This window comes from Sciurus carolinensis, chromosome X (assembly GCF_902686445.1).
Source record: "Sciurus carolinensis chromosome X, mSciCar1.2, whole genome shotgun sequence".
NCBI lineage: Eukaryota > Metazoa > Chordata > Mammalia > Rodentia > Sciuridae > Sciurus > Sciurus carolinensis.
The window spans coordinates 12774257-12794446 of NC_062232.1; the positions used below are offsets into that span (position 1 = coordinate 12774257).

The window sequence follows — 20190 nt, forward strand, 5'->3', positions numbered from 1 at the left end:
AACAATTCACCTCAGTTCAGTTGCTGCCTTTTGGAGGGTTAATCTTTAGATTTCTCTGTCCTCCCATTCCCATTTCCTGGAAAGATGGTATTCCTGGAGTGTTCCAGGAAATTGTCATTTTTCCCTTTCTCCAGCTAAGTGAGAAACTGTGATTCATCCATTGACTTTTTGAATCCATAACACATTGTACCCTTACCATTTTTGCAGATATTCACATGCACTGAGTCAGACCTTCAGGAGCTTGGAGACTGATAGAAGAGCTAACTATAATAGAGTAGTCCAGCCTCTTCTAGTCTGAAACCTGGGGAGACTTACCACGACTTACCCTGGATATACTTTTGCAGGTGGATAGGGACACATCTCCCTGCTCTGCTCTTGATGATTTTGGTAATAATAATGATAATAAAGACAATGCAGGTGATGTGGTAGGTAATAGATGAGATGGTAGTGTGTTATCAGGGAGTAGGGGCATTCCTTGTTAATATTTTTCCATATTCCCTTACCCTTTTGATTGCTAAAAGTGTTTATATTTGTGGTGTCTTAAGAGATTTCTGTTCCAACACCCTGTTCCAACCTAATTCAACCAAGCACATTACACAGTGGCAGCCTTTGTCTTGATGTCTCTGGATCATGTTGAGGTGTTTTAGGCTGGTTTGCTTTCATAATGTGGCCTTCAGATTGCTTTTGGTGATTTTAGGGACTGCTCCATGGCCAGCAGTCACCCCATGGTCTTACTGCTGTAAAGCAGTTCTCTACTTCCTTTACCTGTACGAACTTTGTTGTTCTGGAAGGAACTAAATTTAGAAACTGGATTTCTAATATTGAAATATTAGGAAACTGTATTTCTATTTATGTATTCTATGACAGTAACAACTTGCAATTTTACAGTGCATTCAGGTTTTTTAATGCCTTTACCTTCTTATCTGTCCCTGTGAGAGAGGGGCTCCATTTTTATTGCCTTTGCTCCATAGGTGATGAAACTGAGGTTCAGGGAGGTTATAGCTAATTAGTATCATGGTAAGGAGGAGCACAAAGGTTTCAGGACTCCTAACCTGGACTCTGGTCCTGTCTCTGCATTGCTCATCCACACCCTCAGCCCGTGTGCCTGTCTTATCTTTTACTAGCGGGGCTCACTCCTACTTTCACACCCATCCCTGCACCAGCAAAAAGACAAAGATAATGACAGTTGACAAAGGAATTAACGGTTACCATGGTCTGGTTTAAGGAACAGTATTTTAACATGATCAGGATTTCTCTACCCAATTTCTCCTACCCATTGGGACCCAAGGGAAAAGAGAAATACAGAGCCAGTGGTAGTGAACCTGCTCAGAGGCTTGTTCCCAGCTATGTGGTGAGTCTGGCCACACGTTGGCTTCCCAGCCCCAGGCCTGGCTCTTTGACTGGGAGAAGGGCCCCTTTTATGTTGCCTTTGCTGCCTAAAGTTTGAAGGAGGGAACGAGGCATTTTTCCTTCTATATCCAGGTGTGGGTACGCAATATGGCAAGAAGGAACTCAAACTCCATAGGGTTTCCATACTTTTGGGGGCTGTTGTAGTGTTTCAGTTGTTTGAAACTGAAAAATGCCCGTGTTCTCACTACAGGAAGCCAAAATGCTTAAGTTGGAGAAACGTGTCTCTTCTGCAGCTGAGACATGTGTCTCGTCTAAGGGGAATATCTCTTGGTAGTTTGCTTTGTGCCTTGTTAGCATTTATGAGGACTTCCAACTCCCTTTTCTACCCTGCTTATTTAACTCAAGGATTTTAATGATCATCATCAATTCAGCAGGCTGCTTCAAACCAAGGAGGATTTTCATCTTTGGAGCAATGTAAAAGGATGGAATAATGCAGTGAGACATTTTCTTTTTTTAGAAAAATTTGTGAAAACAAAAGAGCAAATTATATTCTCCTTGTTCCTCATTAGTAGCACTCTTTGTATGAATTTTTATGACATCATACAATGAAAAATTTGCAATGTTTGCAAAACCTTAACATAGCTACTGGTTTCTGAAGTTGTCTTCCATAAAGGATGGAAAACAAAAAAAGAGTGATGTTTTTGTAAATGTTTCTAATTACTTCCATAACCTTTGATGGTACAGTAGGCTCTATTGGTGTTTAGTGAGCAAGTTAGCTTATGATTTAAATTTGATGAGGAAAAGTCATATAGTTGAAAAAATATTTCAGTGATTTTATTCCATAATGTTCTTTGTCTGATTTGTTCACAGAGACATGGGACATAAGACTATTTTCTTATGGGAAAAGCTGCATAGCTTCATTTAACTTACTTGTTGGGGCTTTGCTGCTGGATCATGTTGAGGTGTTTTAGGCTGGTTTGCTTTCATAATGTGGCCTTCAGATTGCTTTTGGTGATTTTAGGGACTGCTCCATGGCCAGCAGTCACCCCATGGTCTTACTGCTGTAAAGCAGTTCTCTACTTCCTTTACCTGTACGAACTTTGTTGTTCTGGAAGGAACTAAATTTAGAAACTGGATTTCTAATATTGAAATATTAGGAAACTGTATTTCTATTTATGGTTTATTGTGACCATGCTGCTCTGGTAGTATATTTTTAAAAAATGGGTACCTAGATAGGTTTCTTCCTAGTCCACAGGGGAGCCTAGTTCAAAATCTATTATTAGGCTATCATAATAGACCAAGAAGCCCTCAAATATGGACCAATCATATAAAAGATAACCCTTTGAAAGGGTTGTCTTTTTATCCTGGGATATTTTCATTAATCAACTTAGGTTTGAAGAATGGCTTCTCGGATAGTGTTCTGACAGAAGAAAAATTATACTGGTTTTTCTTTCCTTTTAGTTGTGCCTTTAGCTTTAAAATAAAATTGGTAATTGTGAAAATGTGGAAACCTTCAAGTTCTCTACATGGACTACTCTACCTCACATTTACCTGTTGATATGTTCTGTATGAGCCCAGGTGCTGCATATAACCCTGTTTACCTGCGGAAATGAAACCCATCCAAACAACAAATAATCTTTTGTTTCAGCAACTCCTAAGGATTCCAACAGTCTCAAAGCAAGACCAAGATCCAGGTAGTATTCATTTAATTTCTGCTTTAATGCCTTTTGTGCCCTGTCCCTGTCTAGCAATAAACCCCCCATACCCAAACACTCATCTCCTTTGCCTTTAGATTTGAAACTAGGGATATGGACCATTTCACTAGGTGTAAGTGACCTGGTTGGAACACAGAGTGTTGCTAGGGAACCTCTTATTTTCTGTGGTCTTTAGTGCTAGACAATAGTGACTGATCCTCTATAATCCCCTGAGAGGAAGTACATTGTGTGAGATGATCCAGTTGGGGCAAGATGATAAATAATAGGAGGAAGTGGTGTTGGAAAGAGGGGAATATGGTTAATGCGTAACTAACAACTGAAATTTGCTATCATGAGTAGGTGAATACCAAAAAGTGAGAAACGTCTGGAATAAAATATAGAATAGGGAAAAATGCTTTTGATGATTTCAAGAAGGTGTAAAACTTAAGGTAAGCAGTGCTTAATAGTCTTTTTGAAATTATCTTAGTGTCTCTTCTCGGCTTCATTTTTAAAATAGTCATTAGTGAAAGAGGGAGAACCAGTAGGGCAGAATTGTGGTTGATATCAGAATCAGAGGAATAGAAAAGAAATACAGAAACACTAAAAGCATTAATCCATCAAAGAGGAGGAATAGTATTGGGACTATTTCAGAGCAGTCGAACTGCTGAGAAAGAAGTATGACCTGTGTGAGAGAGACTACCATGTATGTTTTCTGAGTTTTACTTTGGTTCTTAGTGACTTGTTTTTCCTCCTTTGGCTATTAGACACATTCCTGAAATAGTGAGTTTAAGCCTATGGTAGTTAATATGCTTGAAATAAATGCCTGTATTTACAGAAATCTCATCTCATTGTAAAAGATTTTAGCCCTTAGTTTATCTTTTATGTCTACATTTTCCAAATTGAAGTTTTGCTTCCTTGTTTATAGAAAAGAGATAACTATATTCCTATATACCTATTTGTTACTTAAAAAAATAATTTATTTTAATAGGAAGAAAAGGTATAGTCAGTCTTTATCTCCAGTGTTAACACATTTACTTATTCTTTTTTATTTTTTAAGATTCTTTTTAGTTATATACAATACAAGGATATACCCTGACATTATCACAAAGGCATGGGACAAAACCCTCTCCAAATCAGTCCCCAGCATCCCCACTTCCCTCCCTCCACTCCATTGGTCCCTCTTTAATCAATTTACAGTTTAAGGATGAATGGATCTTTTAGAAAGTAGACTATACTAGCTTTGGGATATGGAAATAGTAATTTTTATCTGCTTTCCTAGTGGGAAAACCCACTATGAATTATAGAAATCTGCTTACATATTATGTGTTAACCATAAATTGAACTTCATAGTTTTAGCTTTTGCTGACAACTTCTGTTCCCCAAAGTCAGTGCAATTATAAAGTTTCTTAGGCACATACTCTGTTATTAATATGTATAGTAAATTTTTAATATTATTCTTTCAGAGATTGGCCTCCTGGTCTAATTTAGATGATTTTATTTTCACTATTTCAAACTGGATCTTTACTGTGAACAAGAGAATCAAATCATTTTTATTCTTCTTTTTACAGAAGTAAATCTTTGTAGAAATATAAGAGAAAGAGGGAAGATCATTCTAATGCCACTGTGTCTATTGTTTTGTCAGTTCCCTGTACATTTAAGTTTTAATTGGTTGCTGTCATGGTTATACAGTCTCACTTATTTGATATTTAGTACTTTCTAAATGAGCATATAAACACACACTGTTATATATGGACATGAAATGGAAATGAGGCTTGTGGTATGGGTTAGTGTTCATGGGTGTATACCTACAGGTGCACACACATTTTTTAATACACACACATTATTCTTTCTTTCTTGAGTGGAAGATGTTTCAAAAGCTGTATGTGACATAGAAAGTTCTTTTAGTTTTTACCTAGGGTTTGGAATTTCTTTGTTAGAGCATTCATCCTTCCTAGTTCCTGCCTGTCCTTGCCTTTCCTTACCTGTCCTGCCAATTATATTACAGGGACCACCCCAGAGCATATCAGATGTCATGGTGGCCTTATTAAAGATTACAACCTTGCAAGACAGATTAAACTCTTAACTACCACAAAGAAACCTTGAGAAACTCATTGAGGAAAATAAAAACTTGCTATGTCAAGAGCAACTCTGCTAAGAACTTAGGGGCCTAATAGTCATTGATAGATTCTAATTTTGTAAGTACTTCTCTAATAGCTAAGGCCAAAGAACAGTTTCCTGAGGTTAATTTGTCTCCAGGACACATCTCTGAATCAGAGGTAATTTTCTGCTTTGACATGAAGTTAGTGGGAAAACTGAGTAGAAGAGACTATGCACATCCACCTCCTGTATCCTTTTTGTGATCATCATGTTGGGAACCCATCCTTTGACCTATTCCTAAGCAATAGGTCAATGTATGCAGTTGAATTAATTTAGAAAATAAGTAGGTCTCCAATAAATATTCTAGCTGCTACTGCCTGGCTCATAGGTCATATAAAAACATTTCAAAAATGGAATTTTTAAGCAGAGATTGAAGTTTGAAAGAACTTATGTAACTCCTAGCTGTGTGACCTTTGGTAATGGTAAGTTATTCAGTTCCTTTTTCCTTAAATGTCATTATTAGAATTACAGTCTCAGAAGTTGCACCTTGCAGAACTTTAAGGAAGAGGGTTAAGTTGAAGCTTTTGCTTTGAATGTTTCCCTAAATGCCTTATTTCTTAGGACAAGACAATTTGAATCCCTCAGCTTATTGATATATGTTTTTTTCCTAAATTTCATTTATGGCATATTCCTTTGAATATTTGATTCTTGCTCTTCAATTCCATATGTGCCTGTTATCACACTTGCAAGTAAACTGTAAAACATTCTGCAATCAGTTAATACCAGGAAGCTCTTCTATTAAAACATGGAAAAACCTAAGCTGAAAGTCTTGTTACTATTATTAACAATTCTAATAGAAAGTTATTTGAATCTACACAAAGCTTTTGGGGGACAAAGTTAGGTATATGGTGTAATAAGAGCAAAGAGGTAAAAAAGACTCCAATCTACGGTTGTATTTGGACAATTATTATACATAGTGGCTTCTAAGAGATAATAGAATTTATGGCTACTTTTGGCAGCCTGTCAGCCCTTTGCAGTCACTTTGACTTTGGGGATATTTTCCATTTGAACCCAACTCTGGGAGTAAAGTTTTGCTATTTCCCTTCTGACCTGCCCTTATTTTGCTGCAGATCTTACTCTAGCACCTCCATAGAAGAGGCCATGAAAAGGGGCGAGGACCCTCCCACCCCGCCACCGCGGCCACAGAAAACCCATTCCAGAGCCTCCTCCTTGGATCTGAATAAAGTCTTCCAGCCCACTGTGCCAGGTGAAGTGCTCCTTTGCCCCTTGAGCTCTTTCCTTTCCTATTGGAACTAGTGGGTATGTCTCCCACAGAGGCCTTTGTGAGTTTGGGGAAAGAGCAGATCTGGCAGTTTCCCATCCCACAAAGGTCTTCATGTTGCTGTGGTATTTTTGGGCAGGAAAGCAATCCTAGACAGATATATAACACATGTGTCTGGAAGTTTGCCTACTTTCCTGTGGATAAAGCATTATGAAATTCTCTACCAAGAGGATAAAAATACTATAACTCCAGGGAGCCCACTATGTGCTTGGCTGGGGTCTTGTTCTCTGCATCATGGTAATTTGTAAACAAGATCACTGTCATTTCTTCTGACACTTGTGTGATTCTTCCGTGCAAGATCTTGGTGGTCTGTGTCTGGTTAGAACCTTCTGCAATTTATCCTTGTGGAGAAGATCCTGTGTATTGTAGGGTTTAATGCAAAGGGGGCTTTAAATTCTTCTGGTGGTTGGGTAGTTGATAGAGGGGATATAGAGCAAGGATCTCTTCAAGTAGGCTGCCCTGGGACTTCTGAGAATGGGACTTTCTTAACCTAATAGCTGTACTGTACAGTTGGGCCAGTAGTGGAGGAAGCCTGAGGGGCCTGTCTGCTCCTCTGGCTTCCTGTGAAGTGGAACATGAACTCCTAGGGAAGCTAAGGAATAGAAGGCGAGAGACATGCCTTTGCTTTCATGCAGATGATAGGATACAGCACAGTTCCAAGTATTATTATTATATTATTTGAATATTTGATTCTTCATCTCAATTTATCTGCTCAATTCCATATGTGCCTGTTATCACACTTGCAAATAAATTGCAAAATGTTCTGCAATCAGTTAATACCAGGAAGCAAGGGCCTTTCCACTGATTCATGCAGGCAAGCTATAAATACAGTGATTTCCTGAAACGTTTTCTACGTCTATGTGCATTTAAAATCAAGCCAGCCTCAGATGCTAGTGATTTGCAGATTATTATCTTTTCTACTAAAGCAAGAAAAGACACTCCTTGGCTCACACATTTGCATGACCTCTGTGTTTGGGCAGAACTCAGCATGTTTTATTTGTTCTAATAAAGTGCTCTCTTCACCGTAAAGTTATAGATTGTTTTTTAATATACTTGACTCTGAAACTCTATGAAATTTGATTCTCTCAATGAGTTCATCAGGCAAAAATTCCTCTTGAATTTCTCCCCATACTTTGATCTAAATTGTGGAATAATTTCATAGTAACTGGTATTTAGAGTGGGAGTAGCCAGGATGATGATGCTCTAAAAACTCACATGGCTGGTGGATTATGACCTAGGAGATTTTTCAGTGGATTTAAGAGGATTAAGACAATCTGGGTAGCTATCTTAATACCTTTCCCTTGCAAGGAGGGAGGCCAGAAATGTTTGTGCTTCTCTCAGGCCGTGTGACCAAGCAAGAGATGCCAACTATTTTTGAGAATTGACTTGCTGTGGCTTTTATCACATTGCATCATATAGTGGAAGATGCAGAACTGGATTTAGAACTCATCTCAGCTGATTTTTAACTGTTGAATTTTAGCAGCTGGCTTAATCTTTCTCTTCTACAACCCCGTTTTGCTCTTGTTTATATATAATATATATATATATATATATATATATAAATATTTAGTTGTAGGTGGACACAATACATTTATTTTATTTTTATGTGGTGCTGAGGGTCAAACCCAGCACCTCACACACACATTCCAGGCGAGTGCTGTACCACTGAACTACAACCCAGCCCTTGCTCTTGTTTTAAACGAGGCAGAGGTTATCAATGATTTCATATCCATATCTTTGTTTCCCTCTCTAATTTTTTTTCTTGCACTATTTTATCCTATATGTTGGAGTTGTGGGGTCAGAGGCTGTAGATATTGGAAGTATAGTTGTATATTGCCAAACAGTGGTAAAGAAAACCTATCTACTTACCCCATTGCTAACATTGTTTGAAAGTGTTTCCTCACACTTTTGCCATTACTGTTTCATGTTCATCTTTTTAATCATTATCTGTATGATAGGCACAAATTTGCATTTTCCTGATTTGTAGTAAGGATAAGCATCTTTTCATATCCTTATTGGTCATTTTCATATCCTTATTGGTCATTATTTCTTCTGTTTTGAGTCACTTGCTCACAAGGCTCAGCCAGCTTCTGTTGCTACATCTGTCTTCACCTAACCTCAGACACTACTTCTGGACTTCCCGTATCCAGGCATTTGGGAATGTGAGGGTGGCCTTGGGAAAGCTAACCTAACCTGTTGCTCTCTTGGGTCATTGTTCTTCCTGCCCCTCCTTCTGCCAACTTTATCATTTTAGACAACCTCTGCTTGGGCTACTCTGTTTATAACAACAAAGGAATGAGGGAAGGTAAGGGAAAGAGGGGAAGGTAATGTGAGTTGAGGCAAGATGTGGACTAGAGTTGAAAGGAAAAGACAGTGAATTCCATTTTTGAAAAAGTGGGACTGACAGGATGAATGAAGCTAAGGTTACTGAGACAGAGTGGCTTAAAGTGGAGTGATAGTGTGGAGAAGAAATTGGATGGATAGAACATGCAAAGAAGCAAGAAGAAGAAAATGAAGATAAAGATGGTATGGTTGTTAAACAAGAGTCATGATGTTTATACATATTAAGAAGCAACAAATAGCACCAAAGACTGTACAACCAGGGGAAAGAGTGTCCACAGACTCTTGGTGTGAGATTCAAGTAGAATTTAAAGGAATAACTTAGAAGTGGGTGGCAGTAATGTCTTCAAATTTATCAAAAGAGTTATCATGATTTGGGAAAGAAAAATAAAAGACTGATTTAAAATGTAAATCTATAAAAATGAATAAGGCCAACTTTGAAAATATGGGACAGTTGACTTCAACTATATCTGTAAAGCAAGTGTGGATGTGTGGTTTACAGGAGCCTGGACTATCCCAGGGTTCTAGGTATGAACATCAAACCTAGAACATGGAGTTTTCATTGGGAGAAGTTGATATAATCTGATCATTTATGTAATAAATAAGGAGATCACCATTTGTAATAGCTGTTCCAGGTCTTGGACCCCCTCACAGTACCACACAGATCCTGTATTTGAGAGATGACAAAAATGCACAAGGAAATCTTAAGTCAGGGACAATGACAGTCTACAAAACCTGGAGGTAATCAAACCTGGGACTTGCTCAGTGATGCTTAGGTTTTGTAACTATACTTTCTTTTTTTTTTCTTTCCACATTTTTTATTGGTGCTGTAACTATGCTTTCAACCATGAAACATTTTATATTACTGAAATTCTTATAAGAAAAATTATACTGTGAAGCCAATCCTTTCTAGGACCCAACCTCTTTTCCCTCATTAAAATAGTTTTCATAAGATGACGTTTTTTTCACCATAAAAGGGGAATTGGCTCGGAATTTCCCTCCTTCCACTCTTGACTCTGACCCACCTCTTCTAAAGCTGTGTCTAGTTTGCAGCCTGAGGTTTCTGTGGTGATGGTAAGAAGATTTAGGTCTGCCTCTGCCACAGCAGCCCTGTTCTCATCATTGAGTTTCTTGGCAGAAGGGACAGAGATTGTGTAGAGGAGACATGGCCAGTTATTTAAAGTTTCAGACCAGGAATTTTCATCTCTTCCACCATGTTCACTCAAATATAATGGGGAAACTTAGTCCCATGGATATATCCTGCTGTCATGCAGGGCAGGTATTTCCTAATGATACCCTTTTCCTTTAAAAGATGAGAGTGTATGTTGATGGACTGCTTTTTCTACCACACCCTAAATGGCCAGATACATTGAAATCTATATGTGAAAAACCATTGTGATGACTGAACAAACATCTATGGGTAGTGTCTGCCTAACGGTGGCTAATTTCCTATGTCTGTTTTAGACTTACTGAAAATAATAATTCATTCCATGATTAAGAAATGGTGGTACATCCATACCATGCAATCTTATGAAGATGTTCAAAAGAATAATGTATGTGCACTAAGTGGAATGTGAACTGAGGCAAATTACTGTAGAATATGTACGTTTGCAAATTTATACACAATTTCAGGAAGAATACTGAAGAAACGGTAATGATATTTGCTTCTGGGGAAAGAAACAATATGATGGGTCAGGCCTGGGAAACAGACCTACTTGTCATTTAATAACTATTTGTATTGTAAAATTTGGTCTCACAATACAGATATTACCTATTACAAAAACTTTCCTTTTCACCCTTTAACTGCAATGATGATATGCGAGAGTTCCAGACATGTTTTTCCTGGCTGAATTTATCTGTCTCAAACTTGCCTATAATTCTCTATCCAGGGTATCTTTATGACCATCTGCTACCACCTCCTGGAATGCAGTTGAAATGACAGAAGCATTCCAGAGTATTCTTTCAGGCTCTGATACGTTCTTTGGATTACTTTTCCGTGTCCTTACAACATTGAGGTATAGTTTTGATGGACTTCCCAAAGCCTCCATTGTGGAATGTACAGTTGGGTAAAGTGACATGGTAAGGGCTCTGGTATAACTTGGGAGTGTAGATGTGTTTATTGAGTGGTGAACTGAGATAAGTCTGTCCTGGGTTTTCTACAAATGAATATTATTTCTCTCTGTAACATGAGAAATAAGTAAACATCTTGGGAGTAAGAGATGGTCTCAAGACCAAACTTACTGTTCAAGTACTCTAAATGATGAGTTTGGCCACACAGCTCTGCATGATATATTCCTATGTATCATTCCTGTGAGAGCTACTTGTTTCTCCTTTTTAAAATCTATCAGGATTTAAAAATTTCATAGGATTATGGGATTCCTGCCCTACATCCAAACTTATGGATCCACAGTGCACATTCATTCAAAGGTTCAATTTGGCAGTCTGGGCAGTTTTATTTTATTTTTTAATGAAAGCTTTTTAGAGACATAATACATACACTATAAAAACTACCCTTTTAAAAAGTGTACAATTCAGTGGTTTTTAGTATAATCGTATGGACCGTTAACACTATCTAATTTCAGAACGTTTTCATCACTCCCCCAGAAATATCCTATATCTATTAGCAGTCATTCCCCATTCCCTGCTAGTCCTTGCAGTCATGAACCTACTTAATGTTACTGGGGATTTGCCAGTTCTGGGTAAAGTAATAGACTCATATAATGTGTGATTTTTTTCTGACTGGCTTCTTTCATTTAACATGATGTTTTCAAGGCTCATCCATGATGTAGAATGAATTAGTACTTCATTCCTTTTGTGACTGAATAGTCTCCCATTGAAAGGGTATACCATATTTTGTTTTACTTTTTATATGTTGTTAGATATTTGAGTTGTTTCCACTTTTTGACTATTTTAAATAATTCTGTGATGTACATTTGTGTCCAAGTTTTATGCAAACATATTCTCCTTTCTCTTGGGTATATGCACAGGAGCGGGATTTTTGCTTTATAGAGTAACTCTCTGTTGAACATTTTGAATATATACCAAACCATTTTCCAAAGCAGCTAGACCAATTTACCATCTCCTAGCAATATGTAAGGATTCCAGTTTCTTTACAACCTTGAAATATTATCTTTTTTATTTTTGTCATCTTGGTAGATATAAAATAGTATTGTTTTATGGTTTTGATTTGCATTTTCCAGTGATGTTGAACATCTTTTCATATGCTTCTTGGTCATATTTATGTCATCTTTTGAGAACTGTTTGTTCAAATCTTTACTCATTTAAATTGGGTTATTTGTCTGGTTATTGTTGATTTGTAAAGGTTTTTTGCATATTTTAAATGCAAATTCATTTTCATATATATGATTTACATATATTTTTTCTCATTCTGTAGGTTGTCCTTTTACCTTTTTGATGGTATCCTTTGAATCACAATATTTTACAATTTGATAAGCTCCAGTTAACATATTTTGTTTTTGTTTGTGCTTTTGGTGTCACAGGTACTAAATGATTGCCTAACACAAGGTTAGAAACGTTTATTCCTTTTTTCTTCTAAAAGTTTTACAGTTTTAGGTCTTACATTTAGATCTACAGTCCATTTTGAACTAAATTTCATATATGGTGTGAAGACAGGAGTCCATTTCTATTTCTCCCTGCATGTGGATATACAGTTGTGCCAGTAGAAAAGATTATTGATTCCCCACTTAATTTTCATGGCACTATTGTTGAAAGTCAATTGATTTTAAATAGGAGGGATATTTCTGGACTCTCAATTCTATGCCTTCTGACCTTATGTCAGTACCACAGGGTCTTGATAATTATAAATTTGTAGTAAATTTTGAAATCAGGAAGTATGAGTCCTTATACCTTATTATTTTAAAGATTATTTTGATTCTCTTTCATTTCCATATGAAATTTATGATCAGCTTGTCAATTTCTGCCAAAAAAAAAAATCCAGGTGGAATTTTGGTAGGGATTGCATTGAATCTGTAGATCAAGTTTGGTTAATATATATATATATTTTTTTTTTTGCAGTACCGGGGAATCAAACTCAGGGCCTTGTGATTGTGAGGCAAGCACTCTACCAACTGAGCTATCTCCCCAGCCAAATATTTCTGTTTTAATAATATTAAGCCTTTCAGTCACTGAACACAGAATGTCTTTTCGTTTTTAAATCTTATACTTTGTTTCTTACATTTATTCCTAGAAGTGTTATTTTTAAATTTTTTTTATTGTAAACAAATGGAGTACAACTTGTTTCTCTGTACATGAAGTAGAGGCATACCATTTGTGTAATCATACATTTACATAGGGTAATGGTGTTTGATTCATTCTGTTATTTTTTCCTTCTCCCCCACCCCTCCCACCCCTCTTTTCCCTCTATAAATTCCCTCCTTCCTCCATTCTTGCCTCCCTCCAAGCCCCCATTATGTATCATCATCCACTTATCAGCGAGATCATTCGTCTGAAGTGTTATTTTTTGATACCATTCTAAATGGATTTTTAAAAATAATTTTATTTTTGCAGTCTTCACTGCTAGTGTTTAGAAATAGTTGTCTTTTTTTTGCATACTGATCTTGTTTCCTGTAACCTTGCTTACCTTGTCTCTTTGTTGTCTGACACATCCTTAACTTAATCAAGTAGGGAGCATTGTCGTTATTGGATTCATAACAACTTCACCAATTCTTCAGGTACCCATGAATTAAGGAGGAAATCCCTTTTAGTGTTTGGAAGACATCAATAGAATCATTGTGGAATGCTTGCATCCAGTTTTACTTTTTTTGTCTTATATATGAAACCAATTAATCTTGACCCGTTTATGAAATAGTATACACTTTATCTATGAAATGTTTGCTCTGTCCTATATCAAGCTTCCAAGAGTTGCTTCTGAGCTTTCTACTTCATAAATACCTACCACTGGATATACCAGTGATTGTGGTGGTATGAATTTGAGTCTTACTTTGTACAGAGGACACATTTTAAAGTATTTTATGTGCATTATTATCAGTTCTCACAATAACCCTTTAAGATAGGTGCTTTTTCAGTCCTCATTTTACCCATTCAGAAACTAAGGTGCAAAAGTTATTTTGTCTATGGCCATGGAGCTAGTAGCTTCTGGAGCTAGAGTTTAAACTCATGCAGTCTGAAGCTAGAGCCCATAGTTTGCAACCTCAAAAAGAAGCAAGTATATCTCTATTCTCTACTTCACTTGCCTTTTCCAACTCATCTGTTCAATCAGACATTTAGGAGGCATATCTGTTTACCTGCCTTTACTTGTAGGCTTAGCTCTAAGGACAGAGAAGGAGGCATCATGCTGTTCTTCTCTGTCAGAGACCTTACCTTGTTTCACCAGCCTATTTGAGGGCCAAGACTTATCTTCAGATTTGTGGAATGGGCTGCCACTACAGTCACTTGTCTTTAAAGAGCCAAGGAGTACCTTCATGCTTTCCAGACCTGGATCCTTTATTTCAGGACTGATCTTGTTTGTGGGAGGACTAGAAGAAGCACAATCAGCATTCATATTTACATAGCTTTAAGATGTTCCTTTGAACTTCTCAGTGGTTGATGAATAGAAGGTATTGGCTGCAGTATAGTATTTCATTTGGCATGAAGTTTATTTAAACATAGAGAAGTATATTTGGACATTGGCTTAGATGAACATTTTCAGAGGTAAGAATATAGTCCTGGTTATTCCCAAGCCTGTCTGTGCTAGTATTCAGCATGAACATCTAAGTAAATAGCAGTCTCAGTCTTTGCAGGGGGTGACTGCAGTGTGCTTGTCTTCTTTTTGCCTTTTCCTGTTCCTTTCTCAATTTAAAGGGAGTTTTCTTTTCTAGAAAGTTCTGTGAAAGTTTCCTACTAATGAAGTGCTGTGGTTTGTTCCTGTAGAAGATAAAAGCCTGAAGAAAATTTACAAAGGCTTGGCAAGATGAAGATGCACCCAGTCCCTCTGTTGATCAGGGTGCTTTCCTTTTTTTAACATCATTTTAATTTTTAAATAATTTTTTAGTTGTAGATGGACACAACATCTTTATTTTATTTATTTATTTTTATGTGGTGCTGAGGATTGAACCTGGTGCCTCACATGTGCTAGGCAAGTGCTCCACTGCTGAGCCACAACCCCAGCCCTAGAGTGCTTTCTTTCATTTCCATCCTCTAGTTTTATAGTTGTTTCTGGCTAGGTGAGCACTTTAGGGAAGGAGTGTAAGGGAGGAATAGGACTAGAATCTCTGGAGGATGGAGTAAGGAATGTTATGATGACATTTCTTTTTTAAACATTTATAAAACTCATTAAGTAATATTCAGATACGTTCTTGTGTGTAAAATTCAAACATTTTAGATCTATTCCTTGAACATATCCCAACAAAGCCCACTGTTCTCCCCAGGGAGTGTCTCCTGTCATTTTCACTAGAAAATGACCTATGAATATATATATTTACCTGTGAAATCAGTTTCATGTTTTCTATCTAAAAAATAATTGGTACCACATTATGCGTATTTTCTCCATGATTTTTTCATACTACATTATTTCTTGGAGGTATATCCGTGTACTGATAATTTTTCTTTCTTTTTGTAAACTATACACTGGCTACTTTATTAAAAATTTTAACTTATGGAAAACTTTAGATATAGAGAATTCCTGCATCTTCTCTGGGAAAACACCAAATGGTGGATGATGCCGGTGCAGTGGGAGGTCCCAGAGGTCCCAGAGGTTCCTGGGGTCCTGGAATGGGTGACCTTGGTGACTTTAGCAGAGGCTTTGGCATCTGTCTCTAAGGCCACGTCCCTGTCTGTGGCTATAGTCAGGGCATGGCATTGGCTGTGACTGCTGGGCTTGTGGAGGCAAAGTCAAAGACAAGGAGTAGATCCCAGTCACCAAGCTGGGCCTCCTGGTCAAGGACATGAAGATCAAGTCCTAGGAGATCTATCCTTCTCTTTGCCTATCAAGGAATCTGAGGTCATCGACTTTTTCCTGGGAGTGTCACTCAAGGATAAGGTTTTGAAGACCACGCCTGTACAGAAGCAGACTCGTGCTGACCAGTGGAGCAGGTTCAAGACATTTGTAGCTATCAGGGACTACAATGGTCATGTTAGACTGGGAGTTAAGTGCTCCAAGGAGGTAGCCACTGCTATCCAACAGGCCGTCATCCTGGTCAATCTCTCCATTGTTCCTGTGCAGAGAGGTTACTGGGGGAACAAGACTGACAAGCCCCACACTGTCCCTTGCAAGGTGACTGGACGTTGTGGTTCTGTGCTGGTGCGGCTCATCCCTGCCCCCAGAGGTACTGGCATTGTCTCAGCCCCTGTGCCCAAGTAGCTGCTGCTGATGGCTGTGCTGATGACTGATGTACTGATGTACTGATGACTGCTACACTTCTGCCCACCTTGGGCAATTTCGCTAGGGCCACCTTTGATGCCATCGCCAAGACTTACAGTTATTTGACTCCCGATCTCTGGAAAGAGACTGTGTTCACCAAGTCTCCCCACCAGGAATTCACCGACCATCTTGTGAAAACCCATATCATAGTCTCTCTACAGATTACTCAGGCTCCAGCTGTGGCTACAACATAGGGTTTTTATACAAGAAAAATAAAGTGAATGAAACCGTTTTAAAAGAAAAAAAGAAAACTCCCTCTCCAGTTTATTTTTAAGCAAATTCTAGATATATAATTCAATATACAAATGCTTCATATATATCTGTAATAGACAAAGCTTAAAAAAACCCTTAACCACTATTCCTTTGTCATACATAATAAACTTAACAGTAGTTACCTAATATCATCTAATATTTAGCCAGTGTTCAGACTCCTTGATTTGTCTCAAGTGTATGTGTTTTTGTAATGGCTTGTTCAAATTAGAATTCAAACAAGGGCTATATGCTCACTGTACTTGTTTTGACATCTTGTCTCTTTTAATTAATAATTTCCTCTCTCAATCTTTTTTCTCCCTTTACATTCATTCATCCATCCATTTACTTATTCATTCATACTAATAAAATCATCCATCCTGTAATTTTTCTACTTTCTACGTTTGGTTGTTCTTCCATGTACTGTATTTCCTATAAATTAGTAGGTATGTCTAAGCCTGATTAGAATCAAATTAGATATTTGAGAATAATGCTTCTAATGATGCTGTGTACTTCCTGCTGATATTACATTATGAGATAGATTCCTGATGTTTTAGTGCTTTCTTTGGGAGTTGTTCACTTGATTAGCAAGCTCATGTAGTACTAGCCTAATCCATATGTTAGGATAAAGATCCCCAACAACATTTCAGATAATGGTTTTATCAGCTACTGATCATCATTGCCTATATCTAGTGATATGCTGGTAAATGTTTAACAATCAGGCATTTGCCATGATGTACCCACCAAGGCCTGGCACACTGGCTCAAGTCAGCACCCTAACTTGGAAATGACACAAAGGGAGAACTAACCTCTATTTTGTGCCAGATCTGGTAGCTCAGGAAAATTATGTCCAGAGAAATTAAATATTTTTGCAAATTGATGTAACTGATAAGGGCCATGCACAAAATCAAATTGACTCCAAACACTTTGCACTGTGCCACATTAGGTGTACATGTAAATATAAATGAAGCAAGTACAACAGATTACACATCTATGTGTATATATATACATGCTTTTAAAATAAAATTTGAACCTGTAGTAGAAAAAAACCCAATCAGCCACTTGCCAATGTTCATGTTGTAAATACTCCTGCCATGCTAATTTCACTCTTAGTGATATGTCACTGAATGTAGAACTGGGAACAGATACACACAGGTGGCTTTTACAAGGTGGTGCAAGCTGTTTCCAGCAAACTGCTGCTTAAATCCACTAGTTCAATGGTAGTTTCAAAATGGTGATACTCTATTTGTTTGACCTTTATTAATTGTGATCATGGTTCATTTAACTATTTTCCTGTTATTGGGCATTTAGCTGTGACTACTAGAAAACTTATGAAGTGACAGGGACCATAAAACAACATAATTCTCAGTATATCAGTGAATTCCTTATATTCATCTAAGTTTATAGAATTATATAAAAACTGAAATAGACTTCAGTGATGGTGATTAAGAAAGATGTGCTATCCATTCCACCAGTATTTAATGAGCATTTACCTGGTACTTGACACTATGGAGAAAGTCCAAGAGGAATATGGATATGGCTCCTCCATACTCAAAACTCTTTAAGACCTTCTACATAAATGCCAGATTCCTAGTGGGACTGAACCTGAAACCATGTGAATACATGAATTTAGTAAAGGACGTAGTACCATGGCCTGGCATGCCTGGGGAAGAATGTATTATAAAAAGAAAATGGAGGGCTGGAGATATAGCTCAGTTGGTAGAGTGCTGGCCTTGCAAGCACAAGGTCCTGGGTTCAATCCCCAGCACCACAAAAAAAAAAAAAAAAAAAGAAAAAAAGAAAATGGAGACCAGAAGATTCAACTCTGTTGACTGGTCAAGAAAAATGGAGACTGAAAGAGAGGCATTTATAAGGATTTAGGAAGTCTTAGGAGAATGTTCCCATAGGAGTGGTAGGGTTAATCCAGATCGCAAAGGTTGTAGAGTGAGCAAGGAACTTTGGTATGGAGTAGTTGTCATCACAAGCTCATTTTGAAATGTTTAAGACTTAGCAATTGGTTCAACTATATGTCATATTTTAAAAATTCCTAGTAGAAAAGACAGTTCCATGATGATAGAATATTTTTCCAGATTGCATTTCTCTCTTTTCCTTCCTCCTTCCCTCCCTCCCTCCATTACTCAACTATAATGAAAATGTCTCCTGGGTAAAAGATATGTTTACTTCTTTAAATTTTAGTTTGATCTTAAAATACACAGAGATGTACAACTAGTGATTTTAACCAGTTCTAGGAATTTAAGAGCAAAATGTTCAGAAGAAATGAATTTATGTAAATATAATATGAGAAATGAAACCAGAGACCTACCTTTGACCAAGATTAAATCTCGTGCATTTTTGTTGCTAAATTGTGCCTGTGTCTCCACCTGGGACCTAGTTAAGTCTTATTGTATATCCCATGGTACAGAAAGAGGGAGTTATTGGTAAATACCAGAAAATAAATTAGAGTGACAGTGCTAAAAGAGAATGTAAATGTTACTCGACCAACTCTCACTTATTATGGATTAGGAGATTTAGATACAGAAGATGTAATTGTTCTCTATCAGAGTCCTTTGAAGATGGGAAATCTTTCTTCAGATCTTTGTTGCAGCAGTTTTGGTACAATTTCTATTAATTTAATTTGAGGGACATACCTTATTATTTTTCCACAGGTAATAACCCTAATTTATATCTAAAGTAAAAAGATACATTAAAGAATAAATATGGTACCCTCCATGTATAAGAAACTCTGTAATATCTTTGTGATTTAAAAGGTTGGCAAATTTTCCTGAGGCATTTTAGGTAGATAGGTGTGTTAATCAACTTTTCCTTGCTGTAACCAGAATATGAACAAGAACATCTTAGAGGAGGAAAAGTTTATTTGGGCTCACGGTTTCAGAGGTTTCAGTCTTTGGTTAGCCTACTCCATTGCTCTGGGCCTGAGGTTAGTTGAAACAACATGGTGGAAGGGCATGGTGGAGGAAAAGCTGTTCAGCTCAAGACACCTGGGAAGCAGAGAGAGTGCAAAGTGCCAGCGACAAAAGTATGGACCCCCAAAGGCATTGCCCCACCACCATGACCTACTTCCTCTAACCATATCCCATCCACTTATAGTTATACCTACTTGGTTCATTCAAAATAGGATGAACCAATTTGGTCATAGCTCTCATAATGTAATCATTTTACCTCCTGCATTAACACAGGAGCTTTTTGGGGGATACCTCATCTAAACCACAACACTAGGAAAGCAAGTTTTGCCTTTATAAATACTTGGAACTCTTACAACTATATCTATTTCTTTTTTCTTTTTTAATTATCAAAAATTAAATTATAAAAATTTAAAATATAGGAGGACTATAAGGGGATAATACACTGAACTTCCATTTCAGTGTTTATCAATATGACTTTTCTTGTTTTGTGTGTATTCCCACCCCCCCATTATTATACTTTTTTCTACCCTTAGCTTATACTTTACTGAGGTATAATTTATAAATTAAAAAGTTTACCCATTTTTAGTATACAATTCAGTGATTTCTATTAAATTTATTAAATTGTACATCTGACTTCATAATCTAGCACCTCAGCAGTATCCCTCTTACTTGTTAGACCTCTAATCCATATTGGTTTAATTTACGCTGAGGTGTAAGGTAAGGGTCTTTTGTATGAGATATCCAGTTTTTCCCAGCACCACTTGTCAAAAAAAATACTCTCCTTTTCCTATTGAATTGTCATAGAAACATTGTTGA

General features: G+C 37.2%; 1 protein-coding gene and 1 pseudogene across 6 annotated transcripts in view; both read left to right on the forward strand.

Moving 5' to 3' along the window:
- Reps2 (RALBP1 associated Eps domain containing 2) overlaps nt 1-20190 on the forward strand; it is a 208361-nt gene that overhangs the window by 129349 nt on the left and 58822 nt on the right. For 3 of the 6 annotated variants that reach the window (XM_047535932.1, XM_047535933.1, XM_047535937.1), the window contains exons 12-13: nt 2999-3044; nt 6272-6408. The exons of the other annotated variants lie outside the window; for them this stretch is intronic. In XM_047535932.1, coding sequence (XP_047391888.1) covers nt 2999-3044; nt 6272-6408 — 183 coding nt within the window. The remainder of the gene's footprint in view (nt 1-2998; nt 3045-6271; nt 6409-20190) is intronic. 6 annotated transcript variants of the gene reach the window in all.
- Nucleotides 15490-16395, forward strand: LOC124971925 (40S ribosomal protein S2-like; annotated as a pseudogene).